This window comes from Grampus griseus (assembly GCF_964374135.1).
Source record: "Grampus griseus genome assembly, chromosome: 7".
Classification (NCBI taxonomy): Eukaryota; Metazoa; Chordata; class Mammalia; order Artiodactyla; family Delphinidae; genus Grampus; species Grampus griseus.
Genome location: NC_139001.1, coordinates 78,275,479 through 78,300,845, shown reverse-complemented (window position 1 = coordinate 78,300,845; position 25,367 = coordinate 78,275,479). Strand labels below are relative to the sequence as shown.

General features: G+C 36.7%; 1 protein-coding gene and 1 long non-coding RNA gene across 3 annotated transcripts in view; one reads left to right on the top strand and one right to left on the bottom strand.

The window, feature by feature from the left end:
* The window catches only part of LOC309825480, a 12,827-nt gene extending 8,695 nt beyond the window's left edge, over positions 1-4,132 (top strand). The window contains exons 2-3 of the long non-coding RNA XR_014297040.1: positions 3,792-3,889; positions 4,004-4,132. This is a non-coding gene — a long non-coding RNA (uncharacterized lncRNA). The remainder of the gene's footprint in view (positions 1-3,791; positions 3,890-4,003) is intronic.
* Positions 3,985-25,367, bottom strand: ARL5A (ARF like GTPase 5A). 2 transcript variants are annotated; one of them, XM_082659040.1, is made up of 6 exons: positions 25,049-25,367; positions 14,943-15,003; positions 14,337-14,484; positions 12,143-12,226; positions 7,067-7,218; positions 3,985-4,112 (listed from the first exon to the last, which is right to left on the bottom strand). In XM_082659040.1, the coding sequence occupies exons 1-6, from the start codon at positions 25,092-25,094 to the stop codon at positions 4,064-4,066; spliced, it is 540 nt and encodes a 179-aa protein (XP_082515166.1). In that variant the 5' UTR covers positions 25,095-25,367; the 3' UTR covers positions 3,985-4,063. The 2 variants fall into 2 exon arrangements, with proteins under 2 accessions (XP_082515166.1, XP_082515167.1); XM_082659041.1 differs by lacking the exon at positions 12,143-12,226.

The window sequence follows — 25,367 nt, the reverse complement described above, 5'->3', positions numbered from 1 at the left end:
TATCGTACATTCTTTGAGGGAGCATGATATAGAAGTTTTATTTTTTGTATAAGTGGAACTTTAAAAAAGTATTGTCTATATTATGTCTGCATCGATAGTATCAATACATGGTGATTGATAATTTTGATGTTTTTAAAGTCCATTTCAACAGGTTTATTTTGTAAAGATAGGCTTCTCATTACTAATTCCTTTAGACAGCTAATGTTTATCTTTGTTCTTTAAGTAAACATGAGGGAAAAAAATGAAATGTGGTCTATGGTTTTAAGGATGTGGGGATGTCTTCAGGTTAAACACTACATATGAATTTGGTCTGGTGTCTTTTATTCCTCAAAACGTAACTCATTTTTGGTAATGGGAAGATAATACACATATAACTTAATCCCTTTCACATCTACCCAGTAGCTCAAGGAGCTGGCAGTCTAGGTAGTTCTCTTATCTTTCTGAATCTACCTTTCAGTGTGAGAAGCTAAAATTAAGTAGTATTATAATGTTAAATAGAGTATAATTTAAAGGACTCTACTGCTGGTATGTATTTATGTGCTGTACACACAGCAAGCCAGTCTTGTGATGTACTCAACAACTCTAATAATACTCTCTAATGAGCAAAGTGCAAATCAATGAATCAAGCCAGTGGAGGATAGCAAAGAACCAGAGAACCAACTTAGAAACTAGTAGTTTGGAGAACAGTGGATATGGGTAAAGTTTAGAATATCTCCAGGACCAAGATAATATATCTTCGTTGATGGGCAATGAAGATACCGGAGAGCAGGGGATGGCTGAGCTATGGGAAAGCCAATCCTAAAGCAAGAAGTTCCAGATTATATTTGGACAGTGGGAGTATTCAAAGTTAAGTCATGCAAAGAAACCTTGTCTCTACCCAGCCTTGAAAGATGGATTGATTCTAGGATATGACTGGGTAACTGAGAGAAGATGATTCCAAAGTCCACAGATAATCTGGGATGTGCTATTACCCCCTATATACAAAGTAGAACACACTACAGATATATTCCCAAAAATGCCTGCAGAGAAAACTAGAAATCTGTCTACAGTTTTTCTATGTGCATTAATATAAACAAATGTTGAGGTTGTCTGTACTGTATGTGGTTGCTGCAGTCACAGCAAGAGATGTAAAGTGCCTGTGAGGGGGGACAACAGAATCCCATTTCTAGATATCTTAATACTATACACTCAGACAGAAAAGAAAAGAACATCTCAGGGACTTCCGGCCCTTCCTCAGTGCCCTGCACTTCTCTGTGATCTCACTGTCACTACCTACTAGGCACTTCTTGAAGGCCAGAAAACAGAAACTCTTTTCTATTCCATGCCACGCTTCTAAAATCACTTTACCTGCATTAAAAATGCCAGACAGCAGTGCTGAAGCACTTTTTTATTCTTAAGGCAAAATGTCATATTCCCTACCCACTTTCCCCTGCCTCGCAAACTACCTGCCTTCAATGTATTCTTTGCCCATCCATGAGGGCCAAAGAAGATAGAACTGAAAAATTTCAAACAAGAATCCTTATTAGACTGTGTAAGATATACTTCCTAAATGCAATATGACAAAATTAAACATATTTAAATGCGTATAGCAATATGGTTACTTTTACGAAGATATCAAGAGAAGTTACACAACTTTCAAAATTAGTATCAAACACAGGATATTTAAATCCAGCCACATGTACAGAGGTATGAAGCTTTGTTCTTTTCAAAGCTGAGCACAATAACCCTAAATAAAATGTTTGTTTATACCCAAAAGTAGCATAGCATATTAAAAAACCAAAAGCATTGCCCTTTGCTTAATTCCACTTAAAAACTACATATAAATCACCAATATGACTATTCATGAGGCTCTCCATGTTATTTGGAAGTAATACTGTTACAATGATTTCGATGTATTTTCGTACACAAATTTAAAAAGTTTTTTCCCATTGTAATTTTGGTTTTATGCACAAGTATAAAGGTACCACCTTTTTTCTAATGCTTGGCCTGGAGGGTAGAATGTAACAAAAAAAGCATGTTTCATAAATGTGGTAAAAGATTTCATGCATGCTCATGATGCCATGTCAATTGCTAAACCAACTGTAACAATGTAGTACATGCTTTAAACATCCAATTAAGAATAAATTTTGAAAAAAAAAAGAATAAATTTTGGCTAACACCTTGATGACAAGGGAATGTGCTGGTATATTGTTGAACTGATGTGGCAGCAATTCAAGGGACTAAACCATGGTTATTCAAATTAAAAGACAAAAAGGATAAAAGGTGTGGATTTGCTGGGCTACTTTACAGAATATTTGTCTGTGATGACACTGCAACATCAACAAAATAGATTTGGGTTTTTAATATACAAGCAATTTCTTACAGTGATTGAAAAAGTATGAGGACATATGAACAAATAAAGCTTAGTAATTTAGGAGTTCCTTTTGTAAAAGCAAGTTCACAAATATTAAAATGTTATACTTGCATTTTGAACATTATAATATAAATATAAAACACAAAACATCTAATTTTAAATGCTGATTTCCCATGCCTGACTTGGATTTATATAACGAGCATTTTATATTTTATAGAAAGGAACTTTCAAAGTTTTGTCAATACTTAAGAGTATGTACTATTATTTCTCATCAAAATCTTTGAAATCTAAAAGGCTGGTATTAAAAGTAGTTTTTTTTTTTTTCTTGAATATTCTAAAACGTGCCAGTTTGGGATTAGTCACCAGATTTTCAGGGCATGAAAGATATACCAACAGAGTGCCCAAGAATATGTTTTAACACATTTAGGATAAGTTTGTTTACATTTAAAACAGAAATACCTTAGACTTTCAGATGCTGGGAAAAAAAAAAAAAAAAACCCTAGCAAACATAAAAGGTTTTGGGGCCAAGTTACTTCTTAGTAAAAATCATACATTATGTTGATCAATATTTAAACCAAATTCTTAAAAGCATTAAAAAGGATTCATATTTTGTAATTGTCAAACAATGCATTCATGTGGTTTAAGATGATAGAGGAAAACTTACAGACACACAAAAAAACCCTCAAACTATTCCAACTCCTAAGTTAAGAAATAAGAAACTTTCAAATTAAGAAATTATCTTTGTTGCTTAGAAAATATGCTTTACTTTTCATCTCAAATTGACTTTTAAATGCTTGACATACAATTTAATATCTAAGAAGACTGTAGCTAAATTATTTGATAATATTTATAGTGTGATACTTCTTCTCTGGGTAGACATATTTCATGCAACAGTTTCCAATTAATGCTGGAAAAAAATCACTTGATAATTTTAATCACAATTAATGATTAACTGAAAATAGATTAACAATTTACTCAGTAAATTTAGATGGCATAAGGTCCAGTAAAGGGAGCAATCTGGTGATTGCTCAATGTGCAATTCTGCCCATAAGTAATACTAAGTCAAGAATATGACAGATATTTCACTCAGCTGGACTACATGTTTCCTTGTACGTGATTTGGTCAACAAAATATTAGGTACACAATGTCAAGCTTTTTCCTTGCTTTTTTGATTTGGGGGTTGCTTAGTATGATACAGAGAACATAGGGGAAGTACAAAATGGCACTTACCACCAATGCCAGTACTCATCTCATTATGGTTATAACTAAGGATGTTATTAATTTTTGTGTTATTTCCTTTTTTTAAGAACATAAATCAAAGCCATTAACTTGAATTTGAGGTATATACATAATACCTACACAACCCTATGCAAAATACTTTTGATAATAAAGCTCTTAAAGTTAAAAATATCCTCCTCTCCCTTTGTACTTACCACAGGCTACACAATGTCCTGAGAGGATTCTTTATGAGAAAAATGTCCATCACAGCTTTAAGACCTTGCTTTGGAAGGAACTAATGAGAAAGCAGATGGAAAGGTGAGACTTCATCTTTGTTTTCAAACAAGTGGTCTTAATTGTTCTTCTTATAGAAAAAGTTTAACTGTTTAAATCAGTTTATTATAAATATATCTAAACCATTAATTTTTGCAGCTTTCAGGTAAAGTCCAGCACTTCATTTATACAAAGTCTATGAGAACAGGTCAGTAGAGATCATCTAATCTTAAGTCGTGACATCATCCATTCAAGTCCTTGGCATAATCTATGAAGAAAATAAAATATCTTGATTAACTAAGATATTTTAGCTATGAACTAAAAAGCTATGAACAGCAAACTAAAAGAAGATATCATTTTTCATCTACCTAAACAAAAAAGATTAAAAAATCAGTAATATTCAATGTTGGTGCTATTGTGGTGAAGCCATACTTTCACAGAGTGCATCCGTATGTTTTTGGTTCTGTTATGTCTCTAGTGCCTAGAATACTGCCTGACACATACAAGGAGCTCAATAATTACACAGTGAATGCCCACAGAAAGTAATTTAGCAAGAAGTATCAAAAATGTTTAAAATATCAATACTCTACCCCTTTTTCTACTTTCAGAAATGTATCCTAAAAAATAATCAGAGATAAAGACAGGTTTATGTATTTCGACTGTTCATGAAAGCATTCTTAATAGGAAAAAGTAAAATTTATATGTCTGGCAACAGAGGAAAAATTTAACAAATTATGGAACATTCATATGATGAAATATTAAAAACTTCCTTTCAAAGACTATTTTACAATATGATAAAATGCTCATGATATAAATGAAGTAGAAATGACAGGATATTAAATATATAGTAGAGTTGTTAAAACAAAGTATGCACACAATATTTGTTACATCTATATATTTTAAAAATCTGAAAGAAATAAAATCTCACATCACTAACACCAGTTACCACTGAACAATGGGTAATTGAGCATAATCCAAAATACAGAAAGAGATATTCATTGTAGTAAAAGAATCTAAATGTTTAGTAAGAGAGAAATGGCTGTACATATAATTTTATAAGAAAATGAAGGACTGTTATGAAGCATTAACCATTATCTACAAGGAGCTTTTATAGATATGAGAAACTATGCTACTATATTAATACTTAAAAAGCCAGAACTCAGATTTTTGTATAGCAGTCTAACAATGTAAAAGATGATAGAAATAGAAGGGAAAAAAGGGCAATGAGGTAAATAAGTGGTTGTTTTGGTGTTGGCCTATACTTTTCTGCCATTACTCGATTCCTTATTTTTAAACTACTCATAGAAAATGATACAAAATAGTAAGAATAATAGGTGAGTAAATTATTTAATTCCAAACTGTTAAAGGTATAGTAGTTACTTAACAGCCAAGTAGAAACTGCGCTAAGCGCTTAATATCCATTATCTTCATTAATCTTCACAACACTAAGACCAGAACCCTTCCCATATTACAGAGGGAGCCCAGGCTTAGAGAGGTTAGCAAATGGCAGAGATGGGAGTCAAAATGTCACCAATACTAAAACCAAGCATTTAGACCAAGGTGGTCAGACTGCACAGGGAAACAACAGTACCCCCCAAACCAAACATTTCCACTTGCCAACTGCTGCAAATGGAAGTCTACATAGATCCCAAACTGAAAAGATACCATCATCTGTTGATGTCCCCTTTCAAAAATAAAACTGCCAGAGTTCATATGTATCCTAATGATATATTTTCCACACAATTACTCAAAGTATATAAGTTGAATCTTTTATCAATCCTAGATGATTTGTCTTTGCTGTCAAATTTAGTATTATAATCAGTGCTTTTGCCTAAAGACCTTTGATAGACAAAGATAATATATAAAGATATACCTATATCTATATATGCATCTTGACATGTATTAAACTATTTGACAAAGAAATATGTAAAAGATATTTTTACTTAAATAAGTATGTGGACAATTGGTATTGTCTGATTTTTTTTTTTTAATGAACAGATTTGCTTCTTTGAGGATCTAATTATGCTCTTCCAAATATCTGTAATCAGGTAACAGTGGCTTCTATTACACTAAGATTCAGCTTCATCTCCAATTTAATTCTTTTTTTTTTTTTTTTTTTTTGCGGTACGCAGGCCTCTCACTGTTGTGGCCTCTCCCGTTGCGGAGCACAGGTTCTGGATGCACAGGCTCAGGGGCCATGGCTCACGAGCCCAGCCGCTCCACGGCACGTGGGATCTTCCTGGACCGGGGCACGAACCCGAGTCCCCTGCATCAGCAGGCGGACTGTCAACCACTGCGCCATCAGGGAAGGCCCCCAATTTAATTCTTTTTTTTTCTCTGCTTTTAAATATATACATGAAGGCTTCTAAATAAAGGTCTTAAATTTGGGGTTGAGGTTCTTCAGGTGTCAGGAAAGGGCAGAAGCTTGTGGCATAGATACATGAGTTTACCTGAAGTGGCAGAAATTCCCTTCCTTTTAAGACCACAGTGAAGAGTAAACCAAACCTTGAATTACTGACACTATCTATCTATGCCACGTATAGATTATTTTATGTTATATATCTTACATATAACAATGCTAACAACCACTGTCTTCTTGAAATCCTTTCATCTCTGGGCATTAGACATGGGCAAAATTCTACTGCAGGCACCCCCTCATGCCACACTCTCTCCAATTCTAACTCTTTTATTTTTTTTAAGTGCAGCAACTCCCTCTTGACAGCACTGATGGCATATCCGCACACTAGTCCCACATGCAAATCTTCTTCTATTTCAGCTTCTTTATGCATAAAATGTGAATTAAAAACAACTGGTCTACATGATTGTTAGGAATAAATGAAACACTCTATAGAAAGCACTCAAGGCAAGGACATGCTCAGCAAGTGTTAGTTCCTTTCTTAGACTATAAGTCAGCACCGCCAGTGCAGGAACTATTTCCTGACTTCTCCAGACTCATGACAAGCCCATTTCTCAGAATTCCTACAGCAACTCTATCATCCATATGCTCACATGCTTTAGTTCAGTATGTTTATGTGTATTCTGTGTATGTTGTGTTTAATTCTTTACAGAACCAAGCTAAAAACTCTCTCACTGTAGACATGGACTATGTCTTACATCTTTCCCTTACGAAGTTCTGTACATGGTAACCTTAAATATTTGATTTTAAAAAGAAATACATGTTTCAAAGTTAAATACATGCTATTCATGAAGAAGACATCTTACCCCTCGCCAGTAAGAGCACAGCATGCCTGGACATGCCACTGGTGATCTTTAATAGAAGTTAGTTTCAAAAACTGGGAGATTTCTGCTACAGTCATGCATTCTTTAACATCTTGTTTATTAGCAAAGATTAGCAATCCAGCTTTCCTTAGGTCCTATAAAAGCAAACAAAACTGTAAGGGCCAGTTCATTTTTTTCATACATTTTCCAACTTAATTAACAGATTATATATGATAACCTTTGTAACCTAGAATTTCTCAACTACTTGACATAAAAGTATCTCATAGCTCTTATGATGGAAAGTAAATATCAAACTGAACACATTTAAATAAATCAATCTATACTTGTATGGATTTATATATTTCTTACATTCCTAGATTACATTTTTATGGTCCAAAGTGCAGTATTTAACAAACAGTCACATCTTCCAATTTAATACATATCTAACCCTTTCCCCAACCCAAAACTTCTACGGCTACTAAGAACTACTCTTTAGCATGGGACTCAAGAGCTTTTCAAAATTCTACCCCAGTCTATACTGTAGGTATAGGTATCTATACCTAAAGTTACAACCTTCTTCCCAGTTTATTTAGGAAATAAACTAACTCATTATATACAACATACACCTTAGGCCTTAGGACTTTTCTCAATTGGAAGGTGCTAACCTAAACCAATCTTATTCATCTTCTGAGATCTAGCTCTTCTATCTTTGTCCATGAAGATGTGTTAGATTTGAATATTTGATAGGGCATTCTTAGACTACCATTAAACTTATCAAATTTCCCAATTAGATAGTAAGTTCTACCACTTCTATGCTTCAACTCTGAGGTAAGTTCTTTTAACTTTTCTGAATCTGTTCCTCATAACTAACATTTATTGAGTATCTAATCTGAGCAAGTCACCCATGATACTAACCATTTCCCGAACAAAATCTCTTTAATCCTCACAAGACTGTTACAAGATACGCTTTACTATTCCCATTTTACAGATGAGGAAACTAAGACTCAGATGTAAGTAACTCATACAGAGTCACATAACTACTCAATAACAGAGCCAGGTTTGAGCTGAGATCTGCCTACTATAGCTGTTGCCCCTCATCTGTAAAATGCTGAGACCACCACCTACCTCCTGGGGATGTAGTTTGAATGAACGAATTACTATATTTAAAGCACTCAGTTCAGTATCTGGGTTTGGCGACAGTTCAACAAATGTTAGTTCACTTATTGCTCTGCAAATGAGGATTAGCTTTACCCTTGTGCATGCCCCCAAATGACTGATGTAACACTCTACTCACAAAGCAGACCAAAGGTTCTACGTCTCCTTTTGCTGTACTCTACCTTCCCCTCTCTCAACCATTTTTACAGCCGGGAGCTTCCTTGATAACCTATAGAAAGTTATGAACCTTTCCCTCATAAAAATGTATATATGTTTATGTCAAAAAAAGTTTATGTATGATTTTAGGGTGTTAATAGATATCCTAAAGTCCATTCGTGGATCCTGGGCTAAGAAACTATGATGGATGCACTCAACAAGTGGATTAAACTCTCATAAAATTCTGTCTATATATTTTAAGAGATATTGAGGAAACTAAGGTTTTGGGCTATGTCTGCAAGTTTTCACAGCTGTGTTGAATGCCACCTTCTTCTTAGGGATCTTACTGGAATATTTTGGTTTCAATCATGTGTATGTGTGTTTGAAGCAAGAAAGTGTTCAGTAGGTTTAAATTGACATTGCTCCACATTATTTTACTCTTGTTAGAACAGAGTTTCCATGACTTCTTTGATTCTTTCTGATGCAAATAAAAAATATAAGTAGTAAATTTCTTATTTGGTTAAAAGGAGTTCTGCAATATGCTTTATATAACAAAGGAGGCTGGCTTAGTTACAGTGCCCTCTGCAGGATGGCAACTACACTACTACAGATAAGGACAGAGTTACTTGAATAGCTTGGTCAGAAAGGGATACTCTAGAACACTAAGTTTTAAGACCTCCTATTCAATTTGTTTCAGCTATAGTTCAGTTCATCTGTCTATTTATATAAGGCAAAAATTTGAAGGGATGAACTATAACTAGTACACATATACATTATCAAGTATATGGATATTTTTTCTCTTATCCTAATCAGAACATGGAACAGTTATCAATAGTTGATATATGGCTGAATCATTGAGTAGATGGACTTTCCATGGGATTTAATTCCTATCTTCCTATCGTCTAGGTTTCACTATCTCTTGCCAGTGTGTGTTGAAATCTTTTATATAGGTCAGGATTGCTAATGCTGGCATGTTCAGAGAACAAACACACTTTAGAAATATCTGACAACAGAAATACTTGGCACAAGTTAGGACACAAAGTTTATGCTATTTTATTTACAAGTAACCTATCTTCATCACTTTTAGTAACAAAATTATTTGGAGAAGCCCCTGGACTGAAAATTGGAAAACGTAAGAAATAAAAAGTCATTTACTGAAAGGTCTAAAGAAGAGAAAAGAAAAAAAATCCATATTGAATGTACTTTTTCTAGATTTCACAGGCTCAAACTTTTTTATTTAGGGTTCTTGATTTTTTTTTAAGCTATATTACCCACTTTTAAATATTTAGGAAGAGAGGAAAGAAAATATTCCTTTACTTTTTATTAAATAACCTCACAACCAATTATGCATTATGATAATAGTAGAAAAGAGATACATTGGGTTAAGGCTGTTCAACTTGACTTAACACGAGGTCAAAGTACAAGGTAAACAGCGTCTTTTGTACAACACCCATTTTAAACACTTTGAAAAACTTCTGCTACATATCTCTGCTACATATCAACTTCTGTTCTTCAGAGTCTAAAAATATTTTTTAGTTTAGTCAAGAAAATGAATAACAGCACATGAAACATACTTATTTAGCATCTTCTATATGCCATATGTAGTTGTCAGTTTGTTTCGCAAAGCTTCCTTTGTGAAGATAATTCCTAGAAGTTGAGTCATTCTGAATAAAATTCATCTATCCTTTTGTCTTTGGAACTTTTTAAAAATTCATGAGCGTCAAAGTTTTATGCTTCATTTAAGATGAAGCTTTCAGAAATGAATTTACATGTTTTATAGCTTTGTATTTAGTAATACATAGAATCATTACTGGTGATGATAATTCGACTCTGTTGGTTTTTGTGGTATGCAAGAAACATCTGACCAACCCATGTCAAAGTTTGTTTTTCACACATTCTCATCCTTGATCCGGATGTCCCTCCCTCTCCAGAACTCTGCCTATTTGGCTCTTCCTGACCCTATTAAGTGGCTTACTCTAGCTCCCAAGTTCATCTGTAATTCCCTTCTTCTCTGGTAATCTCATCCCTTCTCCTATCACTTTCCAGCTAGGCCCTATTTCTGGCTTTTACTTTTTTTTCCCAGCAAAGAGCCTGAATGACGTGAATACCTAAATTCAAGTCCCATAAACTACTGGGCCTCAGCGTACTAATCCATAACAGATGAGGTTAATTGATCTATCCAAGTTAATGACCCAACTTATAAAATTCAATGACTTTGAGCCCTACTATTGGGCTTTTTATAATACTGATCCTCCTACATCCTGGCCAATTAGAGTAAGAATCAAATAGGGAGGCTACCTGTTTACAGAGTAAAAAATATAGTCAAGAGACAAATACATTTTGTGTCTTATTTTTCTTTTTCTAAAGTCTTCATAAAACAACAATAAAACAACCCTTTGGTATAAAATGAAGAATGATGTATTCTTGTAAAATGCAAAGGGGAAATTTTAAAAAATCCTTAGCCTCCTGCCTCTTTTATTGCTTACTGTTTCTCAAACTAGAACTGAAAGCTGTTAAATACATGTACAAAGGCAAGATGTGGTTTTTTGTAAAAACCCCAAAGGGTTTAGCACAACTGCTAGAATCAGTCCAAAACAGGGGAAGGTGCATCTTGGTGGGTATGATCACCACAAGCAAAACATAAACTTCAGTTTACATAACCACTTTACCAAGTTTCCTTACGTCTGAAACATACCAAAATTCTTAATGAAAATCTCAGAAGCAAATCATTGAATCAATATTAAAATTAATATAAAACTTCATTACAAAGATATCCCAGTTTTCTTAAGCTTTATTAAAATTCCACTGAATATTAACTTTTCTATTTCCACCTTTGAGTTGAGAAAGTAACATCTGCAATAAAAGGCATGCAAAAATAATCAATTGCCACTACAGTCAGCCCTCCTTATCCGTGGGTTCTGCATTCAGATTCAACCAACCTCGGACTGAAAATATTCAGGAAAAAAAAGTTCCATAAAGTTCAAAAAAGCAAAACTTGAATTTGCTGCACGTTTTCATAGCATTTACATTGTATTAGGTATTATAAGTAATCTAGAGATGATTTAAAGTATACCGGAGGATGTGCATACCGGTTATATGCAAATACTACGCCATTTTATACAAGGGACTTGGACATCCTCAGATTTTGGTATCCGTGGGCATCCTAGAACCAAAACTCTGCTGATAGAGAGATATGACTGTATTATAAATATTATATGATTTTACAGTTATTATTATCATTACTGACTATATTATTCAGTTTATGTAATTTTCAAATTATGCTACCAGTAATATTTCTCAAGGACTAAGAAAATGTGGCTAGTTATAACAGTTTTGTTCAGTTAAATAAACAATATCAGAGACCTACGAGCAACAAATTTAAATATTAGTCAGATAACTGAGTTACAATCAAGACTCGCTGTGTGTCCCTGACACTGTAAAATCTCATTTCTAATGATAATCGTCTATATAATTAATCTATTTAAAATGCAAAATGAAAGTCAACTTAGGTCTTTTTGGCCAGGAAAACTTCTAGACCAAATTTATCTAAGATGAATGGAATTAAAATACTACAATTGACTCCTCAATCTTTCTGCTGCTTCCAGATATGCTTCCAAGTTGGAAAGTGTCAAAATTATAAAGCAGGCATGGCCAGCAGATAAAGAATTTTTTTAAAAATTTGAAATAGTATGCTCATGAGAAAGTAGAAAGGACAAAGGTGATAGAAATATCCCACCCCCGTACATCTAATGCCAGAATCCTACTTACCTCATGGGCTAACATTTTATAGAGTTCTTCTCTAGTTACAGAAATCCTTTCTCTGTCTGTACTGTCCACAACAACTATTACAAACTAAAATTACAAAACAAAAAAATCATTAGTGATTACATAATTTGATATTTGTAAAATTTATCAAGTGTTTATTTGATTTACAGGCTAACAGCTATCAAGAAATTAGAACCTTATGGTATGGTATTACTGGAAAACCAGAGATACCCGCTATACTTGGTGAAACCTAAAGGTCTGATCCTGAATTCAGACATATTTACTAATTTTTAAGAGAAAGTAAAAGACAATATGATGTTATCATTCTTTTAGAATATTCTGCTAATATTCTAACCAATATGTAACATGTTTGTTTTCTAAATTAATATCTTGAATGCTAATGGGCCTATTTGCACCATAAGTCAGTAAGGCAAAAATATGATCCTAAATTTAAGTTACTTCAAGACAGACATTATTTATTAATGTCAATTTAAAAATCTAAAAGAGGGCTTCCCCGGTGGCACAGTGGTTGGGAATCTGCCTGCCAATGAAGGGGACACGGGTTCCAGCCCTGGTCCGGTAAGATCCCACATGCCCTGGAGCAACTAAGCCCGGGCGCCACAACTACCGAGCCTGTGCTCTAGATCCCACCAGCCACAACTACTGAGCCTACGTGCCACAACTACTGAAGCCCGTGCGCCTAGAGCCCGTGTTCCGCAACAAGAGAAGCCACGACAGTGAAAAGCCCACGCACCGCAACGAAGAGTAGCCCCCGCTCACCGCAACTAGCGAAAGCCCACGCACAGCAACAACTAGAGAAAGCCCGCGCACAGCAACGAAGACACAACACAGCCAAATATAAAAACAAATAAATAAATTAATAAAAAAAATCTAAAAGGGTATGCGTATGAGAATAAAGTAATGTGACAGTTAAAGAAATCAATTTTTAAAAAATCAACCAATTTAAAGAATAAATCTATATCGAAAACCATGCTCTCTTCCTTATATAAGTGGCATAACTCTTTCCTGAACTGACGATGAGACCAGATGCAATCAAAGACTCGAAAGGAGCTGTGCAGGACTGAGCTACAGTGTGCCTCTTCTTCAATTCCATGAACACCAAAAGGCACCAGGGAAACAGAAGCAGATATAGTTGCTTTATGATGGCATTTGTTATGCCCAAGTTAATTCTGACTGCCTATTATTAGTATGTGCTATTTATTGTTTAGAACTAGCTTTTCATTTCCAAATAAACCACAGTAATTTACAGGATCTTTTCTATTCTTCAGATTTCATCAACCATAATGCAGAAGGATAATAGAACCGCCACTTTCCCTCTTCTCTCACTTGAGACCTTACTGATACGTGGTTTTATCACTATAACACCTGTTCTACTCCAAGCCTTCTTAACAAAGCTATTAATTTTCAAGGTGTTGCCATGAACTTGATACCTGCAGCGTTTTATATAGGAATACTAATTATATATACTCCTCCTTCTCCAAAAGACATAATCAAATGCTTAATGGAGTGTTAGGGGATCAAGTCATTAGAGACACTTAATAGTGTCTTACTGACATAATATTCATCTGTATATACATTTGGAGATTTATTAACTTATAATCAGCACTACAAAAACAACTGTCACAGCCCTTCATCTTATAAGGTCTATATAGTGAAGCTCTCAAACGTCAGAAATTTTCTCTTGGCAAATAATATGTAAATAAAACACATGATTATGTCTAAATTGCTTTATACTCAAAAGAAAAAGAATTCTTTAATGTGCAATTGTATTGCATAAAAGAAAACACATAGTAAAATTCTGGCCAAGAATTCAAACCATCAGAGCCCTCACATCTAACTAGGATTTCCTCTACGCAGACATAAATAAATAGTAAGAGAGAAATGGAATTACAAACTGTGAAATGGAATTCTTTATTAAAACAAGTACTTAAGGCAAGCTCTAGGATCAATATAAAATCAGATTAATCAATCACCAATTCTCCCTACAGAGGTTCAATGAGAATGGATATATATAACAATGACCCTGAAAGAGGGAATCAAAGATTCCACTATGTTTAAACTCTACTTATATTAACATACTGTGATATTTCAAAAAGACGAGCTATAAGAGTTCATATCTGGAAGGTGTTTCCCAGGCATTATATTCATAGAAGACTTAGTATATTAAGAAACATACCTCTGTGTTAGTATAGTAAGTGTTCCATGAAGAACGAAGAGATTCTTGGCCACCAATATCCCACATTAGAAAACGTGTATTATTAATCACTATCTCTTCTACATTACTTCCTATTGTTGGGGACGTATGTACAACTTCATTCATAGAACTGGGAAAAAAAAGTTCAAATATATTACAGTTAGCAAGAAAGCTAGATTGTTTGAAAATTTTTCAATTAAGGGATAAGTCAGCATGACCTACTTTTATATTTTGTACCCAAATGTCCCCTTTCCACTAGCTCATAAGAGTGAATGAAGGGTTTAAACAGAGGTGGAGCTAGGTAGTGGACTATCTGGAATACTCTAGATTCATTCCAGGAAACTATAGAAACAAATATTTCTCTACTCTCCACAAGCAAAACAACTGAACAACATGCTCAATGTCATATAAATTTCTAGCTCTCTAGAAACAGTTGCTTAAATTTGGCTCCTGGTTCATGGCCAACCTGCCTTTTTAAAGAGTAACTTGGATTCCATATAATTTTTTATTGCTTTCATTAATCAAATATCTCTCAGGCTGAAAAACTATAAACAATAAAATAAAAAATCTTAAGTAGTTAGTACTTACAATTGGTAAAGGATGGTAGTTTTTCCCGCATTATCCAGCCCAACAATGATAACTTTGTGCTCTGAAAAAAAGAAAAACACCAGTGATTTATTAATCAAAAACAAAAATTTTCCTATTTCACCCATTCTTTCCAGCTATGGTATAATTCAGTACATGGCACTTTATACCTTCTTGTAACTCAAAAGAACATCACAGCAAGACCAGAAGTACGCCATTGGTCTAACCTCCTATCCCCCTCACTCTACATAGAGAACTCTCATCTCATCTCTCTGAAGGAAGCCAGAAGCACTACATTCTTTCCACTCTATGGAAGCCTACTCTCAGTAAAGTATCCCAAATGTAATCACAACAATTTATGGATGACTTGAGGTATAAATGTTTCACATTGGAAACTTAAGTTCTTAAGTTTACCTAACTAAACTTAACTAAGTCACTTAAGTTCTAAATGTGAATTTTAGGCCTTAACTGGGTATGTATAGGTGAGATGGGATGAATGGGAAGGGAAAAAAAGGGCAGCCTTTTAAAGCTGCTGGCAAAAGGCAACTGTAAGCTATCTGAGTACATTTGAACCATAGGGTCTTTCTAACCAAATTTAAGGACCTATAGCTATGGTGGCAGCAGCTTCCTCTCCCCTTGGCTTCTAAAGCATCACTTTTTCCAAGTTTTCTTCCTCTGTCTCTTGATGTTTATTTTTTTCCACTGACTCCTCTTCCTTGGGTCTTCCTTCAAACATTCATGTTTCCCAGAGTTCTCTTCTTACACTCCTTTCACATTTTAACAAGGCATCTTGGGGCCTATCTATTGCCATGCTGTCTAAAAACTATTCTGAAAGACAGCAGTGTGTGGAGAAAGCTAATCTCCAAAGATGGCCTCTGGATATTCATGCCCCTATATAGTTCCCCCCTTAAATCCTGGCTGGTCCTATGACTTGCTTTTAACCACAAGAATGCAGCAGAAGTGATGCTGTATGACTTCCACACCTAGATTATCACACACCTTGCAGCTGCTGCCTGGTTCTAGGACAACTCCCCCTGGGGTAAGCCAGACACCACGTAACAAGTCCAACTACCCCAAGACTGCTATGCATGAGTGAGGAAGCTCAGGCTAATCACGTGGCCTGATCTTGTGGAGAGAGACACACAGATGCCCCCAGCTGTTCTAGCCATTCCAGCTGAGACGCCAGACAGACAAATAGAGAAACCACCTTGGATATGCAGCCAGGTGGAGCTGGAGATGACTCCAGTGCTAGCTGCCATCCAAATGTAATCAAATGAGCCCCAAGCCAGAACTTCCTAACTGAGCTCAGTGAACTCACAGAACCATGAGAGACAGTAATAAATTATCCCTTTAAGTCATAAAATTTATGATTGGCTTGTTACACAGTAATAGATAACAGAAGCAAGATGGAAAAATACATGTGGTTGTGTGACCCTGAGCAAATGACTTATTTCTCTAACTCTTAGCTTCGTCACTGTAAAACAGGGGCAACACTACCTCTCTTTCTGGCTTTATGTCATGATTAAGACAGCACATGGGGTGTGCCTACCACCAAGAAAGACAATTCCTAATCCATGTTCCCAAATGTTTCCTAAGCTCCAATCTACCTAGTGGATACACACAGTGCCACTCAACATAACCAAAAACCCAATATTCAAACCTGTTCCTAATTCTATCTTACTTAACTTGCTTAATAGTATTACCATTAATTCAGATGCCTTTGGAGTTCCTCAACCCGAACATCTAATTTGTCACCAAGTTCTATTCTACCTCAAAAATATATCCCAAACCTGCCTCCTCCCACTGTCCTAGTTGTAGTCCTCCTCATCTCTTACTGTACCTAAGCAGACTATCTCCAGTCCATCTTCCTCATGTTTCTAGAGTAATCTTTCTAGAAACAATAAAGCTCATAATGCCACTGTTATTTAAATGATGGCTCTCCAGTTTGACAGGAAAACAAGGTACAAGTTCTCAGCCTTGTAAATAAAGTCACTCCCAAATGAATAGGCTTCAGCTTTATTACCCCTCACCACTACCGCCAGGTATCTAAGCTGGAGTTCAAGCTGTTCTCCCTACACAAGCTGCCACGTATGTTCACGGCAAACATTTCTCTACCTCTATACTCATGGTTTTTACCTGTGCTGGAATTATCCTCTCCAATTCTCCATTTAAAGAATTCCTACTAATCTTTAAAGTTTAGCTTCCCAAGAAAAATCACTTCCTCCTGCTCTTCTGCCACACCTCGAAGACAGCACTTATAATAATTTACATGTACACTCACTAATCTTCTCAGCTTAATGAGGCACCCTTCAAGTATATAGATCACATGCTAATCATCTTCATATTCCTAGTAACTACAACTTTTTCTGGTGCAAGGCAGGTACTCAGTAAATGCTGAATTAATATTCATTCTATAAATAATAAATGCTAAGGATTATAACACCTAAGAGTAAGGAGATCTTTAAGAAAAAGCTTTTGCAGTCAGGTAGTAGATGTTTTCCAAATAGTTGACATTTACCATAGAGGGGAATTCCTAATGCTACATAGGTACCTCCTGTTATACAAAAATACGAAGATCAAGTAAATAGAAAATTTTAATACAATCCATTTTATCCAATCACTTATTTCTCTGAAGAAAGAGCAGGCAGCTTAGAACCACCAGGGTCCTAAACTGACATCACCATGCTCCCCCCACACAGGTTCTTAAAAGTCATTTAAAAAATGCAGGCCCAGTCTATCATCTTTTAGAGATGACTACGGGGAAGGAACTGAGAAAATGAAACTACCTGACAAGTGCAGTTTCTGCCTAAGAAAAAGTATGTAGGGTGACTGAATTAAAATCAGATTACTTGGGGAGCATGGAATCCCATCAAAGGGAGTGTTAAACGCTGTGGTGACTGACAAATCCATCTTCACAGGAGGGCCATACCTGCATCAGGGCCAGATTACTGAGTCCCTGGAGCAGGGTGCCTTTTTACCCGGGAAGTTTTTAAACGGCATGGCAATTTTGCCTGACTCTATATTTTTCTATGTCCCCAAATTAGGCATTCCTCCTTTGATGACAGATATCTTCTTCAGTTCTAGTAATACAAACAATGTAAACATTCTAATATAAGCAGAATTCATATTGGGCTACACTCTGACCGCTGACTTGGATGAAAGTTTTTTTAGTTTCTCACTTGAATACCAATTTTTAATAATATAATTCTTAAAACGTCAACTTATTTTTAAGTTTCAGGAACATCATTTTGTAAACCCCTATGTATTAGCTGCAGGACTAAATTTAGATAGACTTGCCAGTACTCAGGAAGAAAATACAATTACTCTGACCAATGAGAGAAATGATACTCTAAAAACAGTACAAAATAGGGGCAAAAGCAAACAATACAAATTTAGGCAAGGATCTATGATAAATAACTACAGACTGACTAAAAAATGCATCTGTGTGTATGAATTATACACACAGAGATCACAAATACAAGAGCACTGTCTCTTACAAGGCCCTTAATCACTTAAGGAGGTTAAACACTTATTCTAACCATGCTACCATTTTTCAAAATATTTTGCTACTTTTCTCTTGACATTGCTTTCAGAGCCTGAGATACACTGTTTTGAACACTCCCAATGGTGTTCTGAAGATGAATTTGATTTTAAAGGGGGAGGGGAGCCACGTGGTATCATCTCAGTCGTAAGGTAAAAGGCAGCTAAGACGATTGTTACCTTTTTGTTGTTAAATGAGGTGTGATTCCTAAATGATATTATTTTTAAATGTGTCTCTAAAGAAATTCTAAAAGGAGTTTCAAAAGGTATTTTGAGTAATAGTAAGATGTATCAGCAGAAAAACTATCTGGCCTCCTTTGCTTTTAAGGTGAAAACCCCATCTGGTTTTGTTTTTTAAAGTGGTCTCCTTAATTTAGCCATGCCCCATTGGACTTATTTCTTGATTTCAAACACAGTACTCTTCTACCACTTCTGTGAGGAAGGACTAACTAGGCAAAAAAACAACAACTAAAGAAAGATTCTGTATCATACTTGACCACAAGATGAACATGATAAGGTGAAACTACTGTGAACAAACCACTGTGCAATAAACACACATACACTGAGATAAAGCAGATGGCAGAAGAGGCTCACAACGGGATTCAGCCTCCTCCTTACACAAGTTAGTTGCCAGCTAAGGACAGGATGGAGGGAACAGTTTCAAGACACACCTTTTACAGCCACTGAATGAATGAATGAACTAGAGAATAAGCTGAAATTAGATAACATAACCTGTGGTAGATAAAGATGTAAAGTCTCGTTAAGTCTTTCTTCACTAGTACCTAGAAATAAAGGAAGCACACTGGGGAGAGAAGGTTTGGTGGACAATACAGGGCGAGAATTCATGTCTGGCATGGTAGAGAGTAAACAGGAGAAAAGAGTGTCAGAGATGTTGACAGGGGTAGTAAAGAAGCTACTCAAACCACTGTCCATACTGGAAACAACCTCCCTCTTCTGTCTATTTAATTTTACAAACACAATGAATTCCTGTCACCTACAAATGCCATAAATACGCAAACATTCCTCCAAACTCTTAAGACAGAAAGCAGATTTCTAAAGTCATTCAAGTGAATGCAAGCTAACATATTTGAACACATGAGGGGTTTTTTTAGTGGTCAAAATATTTTAAAAAGAAAAAGAGGAAGAAAGAGTCTCACATCAAGCATGTGCAGAACGTAGAAAATCTCCAAGGAGCCACATGTTCTGTGGAGCAGTCTGAGATTTCTTTGGAGGGCATTCCAATGAGGCCATGATCCAGAGGTCCTTCACCTATTCACCCCACCTAAACTCCTACAAGCCACATTCAATACCAAATTATATCTACTCCCTCCTAGAACTTGTCTCTATTTGAATATTTGTGTGTTTTTACAATAAAGCACCAATGGCTATATAACAGCTTCCTAAGTCTAAGGTATAGCACATGGGTCACAGTGAGAACTATAAAATTAAGACATAATTGTGCAATGGGCTCAAACATAAAGGTGCTGACTCAATGGTGAAGAGCCAGTTTATCCCCAACAATAGTATTAGATTATTCACACTTTCTAATACTAAATCAACTTCCTTTGACTATCCTTAGGTTCTTTCACCACCCCAACTTGTGTCTCTCATTACCAGAACAATGTTCTACGAAAAACACAAATTTGTAGCTAAAAACTGTTATAATGCACTTCAAAACAAACATTCCATAGAATATATAATATGTATACAAAGAGATGCTATTACGGGAAAATGTAATAAAACTCTTGGTTATACCAACTCTTTGATGCATGTGATTCATGACAAGTTTACTGCTTAGTATGGTTCTTCTTCTAGAATATCTATGCCATAGCATTCTTGCAGTTTCTCAGATAAGCCAAAACAACTATACACTGTCACAGTGCCTGGATGGAATTTTGAGTTATCACTTAGACTTTAGTTTCCCAATCAATACTTTACTGTTTTGTCATGAAAATACTTGTTTCCCTTCTTCACTTCCTTTTGATATACGCAGGCAGCCTAGCAGTTCTGTTTACTGCCAGGTTCTAAGAGTCTATATATATATATATATATATATATATATATCCTACCAGCTACCAGTCAGTAAATTAAGCAAAAAGAAATGTCACTGTCATCCTGGAGGACTTCTATCTCTGTGAATCATACCAAAGCCAGAAAACACAAATACTACAAATACTAAGGCAGATAAACTGAGAGTCCTCCTGATTCTTCATTCTCACCTCATATCCAAACTATCACTAAGCCCCGTGGATTCTGTCTCACATGGAGCAAAAAATCCATTTCTGTCAGGTTTACTACAGTTCTCTCAGGCCTTAACACAGAGCCTAAAATAAAGCTTGTGCTTAATAAACTATGAGTGAATAAATAAATCAGATTTTGAAGACATAAAGGTTAGAAGGGAGATAACTAATCAAGTCTCTACATACTAAAAATTCAATTTGCAAAATCTAAAAGTATCATCAATAAAAAACAAAGTTTGAAAATAAACTTGCGATTTATAGCAATGGTAGTGAAGTTTCAGGGGGAAAAAACTTCGCTGAATGAAAAGTAACAATTATACAGGGCAAAAGTAGAGATCCAATTAGGAAACATAAACCACATAGCAATTTGAACTTTCAAAGTTTAATTTAAAGAAAATAAGTACTACAGAGGATTTGGAGTAATGAGGGACTGGCTAACAAGAAGTAACTCTAAAGATTAAAGGAATGACAAATACACGGAGCATTCCCTATCTCTAGGGCTGAGAGCTTCCCCCAATTCCCCAGGACTGAGATGCAGACCTTGCTGAGGGCCGGGCCAGGGCTCACTGAATGTCAGAGAAGTAGCTAAGCAAACTTGCCAGTGGATCTTTCTGGAAATCCTCCCTCTAGGATGCTGGAGAAAACTGTTCATTGGGAGGTATTTCACTGGAGGGCCTCCATTCTGAGACCAACCGAAGTGGGTGCTAGAAGAAGGGGCTGCTGACCACCACACAGTGCAAGAGCCAGCCACTCGAGATGTCCACACTGCATGAGCAGGACAGACCCTGCTGAGCAGCACGCCATATCCAGGAAGAAAAATCCTTTCCTCCTTCAGGGTCCCTCCAATGCTGTCTACCGACAGAGCCTAACACCGTGCCAAAGGGCAAAAGAAAAATACTTAAAGGACCCAGTTCTGTATCCACAGAGCATGCAAAAAGGGTGAATTTGGAGCTAAAATTTTTAATAGCAGGCACAGTTCACCCCTTTGGCTACTCAGCTTCTATATGTACTCTTCTGCACTTCTGAATTCCCACACAATGAAAAAAAACAACAGAAGCAGAGGTGGCTTTCCCAGCACCAGGTCTTGCAGCACAGGGAGCTTGTCCAGAACTCATTCACAACGTATCATTCCTTTCCTAAGAACCAATCGGAAGAATGAAACAAGGCTATCCATGAGGAAACTTCACAACTTCTTTCATAGTTCATAGTAGTGTCTGAAAGTTCTTCCTTTTATCTAACACGAATCCTTCTTATACAAAGGAAGTTTTGTTTTGTTTTGTTTCAAGAGCACTAACTCAGGCACTACACTATCCTGGTTAAAATCTCTATCTAAAAGGTCTATCACTTTTAATTGTAGTGCCTGAAGCAAGGTACCTAATGTTTCTTTGCCCCTTTAAAATGGGGGAGAATATCTGCCTCACAGGGTTGTGGTTAAGAATAAATCAATTAAGACTAAACTGCATGAAACATGTAGAACCTAACGTTGCATGCCAGTATTAACTGCTATTATTTTATCTATAAAGATGAAGTTAGCTTATTTTCTGTCTCCCCACATAAAGGCAGGGGGTCTTGTTTGTTTTGTTCCTTGTCTATCCCCACCATCTAGAACAGTCCTCCAGCACAAAACAGGTGTTCAAAATACGTGTTTAATAAACAAACCGAGTACTGATCGTAAGTCCTTCTATACTAAAAGATACTAATGGCAACTCTTCAAAGTCCTAAAGTTGTAAACACTTATAGTTTAGTAACTGAGAAACACCTTTGGGGGGGGAGGGGATTTCATACAAAAAAATGATGCCAGTCACTTCTTTAAGACCAGTGTCAGCAGCATATTTCTGCAGTATTTTAACTCTGGCATTTACCAGTTGCATCGTCTAGGAAAATCATTCCACTGGTACCTCAGTTTCCTCTTTTCAGGAGAAAAGAATAACTACTTCCAAGGACTGTAGAAACTTTTAAAAATGATATATACAACAGCATCTAGGACAAAGTTTGTACCCTACTGATTTAAATATCACCTAAATGGAACCTCTGGTTTTTCAAGTTTGAGCAATATGCAATTAGGTTTCACTGTGTACTCACATTTTAAGCTTAAACTGAAAGAGTTGTTTTAAAGGGAGCTCAAAAAAAATAAAGAGAGAGAGAGAGAGAGAGAGATGTTACAGTTTGTTTCATCAGCATAGCAAATTCTGCAATCCCCCAAAACTTCCTTCCAACAGTTTATGTGAAAAGAACATAGGACTGTGTTCTGTATCTTCTGAAGGTAAAATAAAGCATCCAAGATATATCTAACACACATATACATACCCAGTTTAATACAGAACTAAAAAGACCAACAAGTACCTGACATTAGATTTAATGCTGAATATTTTTTAAAGTGACCCTGCTGATAAGACAACCACATCATTTAACAGGATAGAAATAGTTTATTCACATTTTCACAATATTGACATCTAAATTTTTAGAACTTAACTTCATTAATTTCTCTTACTATTAATTCCCAACACTGAAATAAATGTCCAGTCAAAAATTACCACAAAATACAGGTAATAAGAACACTACTCAGCGATTGCTAGTGGTAACAAAGCACACATCATTATTTACTACTGGCAAGTAGCTGTTAGCAAAGTTCTAATTCATTCTTAAGTTACAGAGACAAATAGTTTTATCATTGACTCAAAATAGAAAGTGGAAATACCTAATTTTTCTTGCAGGACTAGAGCTCAATTAACAAGCAAAGCCTTTCTAAATTTCACAGCAGAGTTGAAATACTAGCTTTGCTAAAAATAATACAAAATTATGGATTTAAAAACTAGAATAGATCTTATCTACTATAAGCACCACCAGTATTACAGCAATGTTAAGTTTCAATTCTTAAGACCTACATATTAAGTTTTTAGGATTTGTGGGCTCCACAGTCACACAGTCAAGATCCCTGCTGTTCTAGGTGAGACCCGGACCCAGAGAGGTTAAGTGACTGGCTCCCACTCACCCTTCTCTCAACAGAAACAGCTAGCCAGAGACAGTGTAGATTAGAACTGGCTTTCTCCAGTTTATGAAAATTCTCCATATCATTTGAAAATCATTTGAAATACTGCTCTTCCATTCACTATCATGTGATCGACACTATCATCTTTATATTTTTAAAAGATACACTAGAGATCGATCACAAGTTCCAGTTCTGCTCCCTCCCAATCGCCTTCTTACAGCAGCAGCTGGATAACGAAGGAGGAGGCGGAGATGCTTGTACATAATAGATGCCACCATTCATTTAAGTCTTTACTGGAAAACTTTGGGCTGTGACACCACCACCAGCTTACACAAGAGAAAAACACAAACTAAGTTACTGACAGCCAGGATGATGAATCACCCTACTTGAATTAAAAAGAACAAAAGTACACCAGTAACTATAGTGTATCTTAATGACTATGGACTCTTTTTGTTAAAATTGTATCTTCTTCCCCAGTTTTACACTTATTTTGTAACAAATTTCAATAAATCTGATATGCATTTCAAGGCAATGTTTGAGTTTAGATGAACTTAAGCATCTCTTTATAATACACTCCATACCTGGTAACTTAGTCGTTACCTACAGTTAACAAACGTTTCATATGATATGATTTTTAAGTGCTTTCGGTGAAACACTTTACCATTTTTTAATCCAGCCCCCCAAAACCTCAAAATAAGCAACACGAGTAGGAAACTGACCTTAAGCTTAACCTTAAACACAGATATCAATATGGCAAGAGGAGAGAGGACCATCACTACTGAGGATGCAGAAAAATCTCCCCAAAGCGGGGAAGGGCGGGGTGGAGGTGGAGAGCAGGCTCATAAACCTGAATGTACTGGTCAAGCCAAGAGCGATTCCTCACGTTTTACCGCATTCTGCAATCCTCGGGGGCTCAGTGGTGCGGCTGGGGCCACAACCTGTAACCTTCATCCCAGAGAACCCCAGCATTTCTCAGTGCTGTGCAAACCCAACTGCTGAAGGAAAAAGGACTGAAACGTGGACCAAGCGGGGCCACTCAGGGGCGTCGGACGTGAGGCAAGAAACCCTCTCCACTCCCAATCGAAATCGGAGCAATGGGTGTATTTGAGGCATGATTTCTTAGGAAGCTCTCCTAAGACAAAGGGCTGCGAGTCGGGAGTTTCCCGAGCTGGGAGTGGAAGCGAACAGCCCCAAGGCCCGCAGCCGCAGCAGCCCGCACCCAGCGCAGAGAGCGCGCGCCACCGCGCCGCCCACACTCCGGAAGTATTCGGAGACCCCCACCCACCCGGCCAGGGCTGACGCTCTCCCTAACCCGTACGCGCTCGGCCCGAGCCCCTCACCCTGGTGATTGAACAGTCTCCATATCCTGGTGAAGAGAATTCCCATTCTCGGGCAGCGGACCCCCCTCCAGCCACCCCGGCCGCCTGGCCTCCCCCGGCTCAGGCTCAAGGGGAGGAGAGAGACGCGCCGGAGCCTCCGTCTCTGCCGCTGCTGCTCCCGCGCTGGCCGTCGGCCCGCTTCCTAGGAACCGGAGGGAGGCCGAAGCCCAGGACGCCCTGTCGTGCGCGAGGACCCGCCGCTGCCGCCGCGGCTCCCGCCTGACTCGCGGACATCGCCGCCGCGTTGTCTGCGGGGAGCCTCGCAGGCCACCGTCCTCCC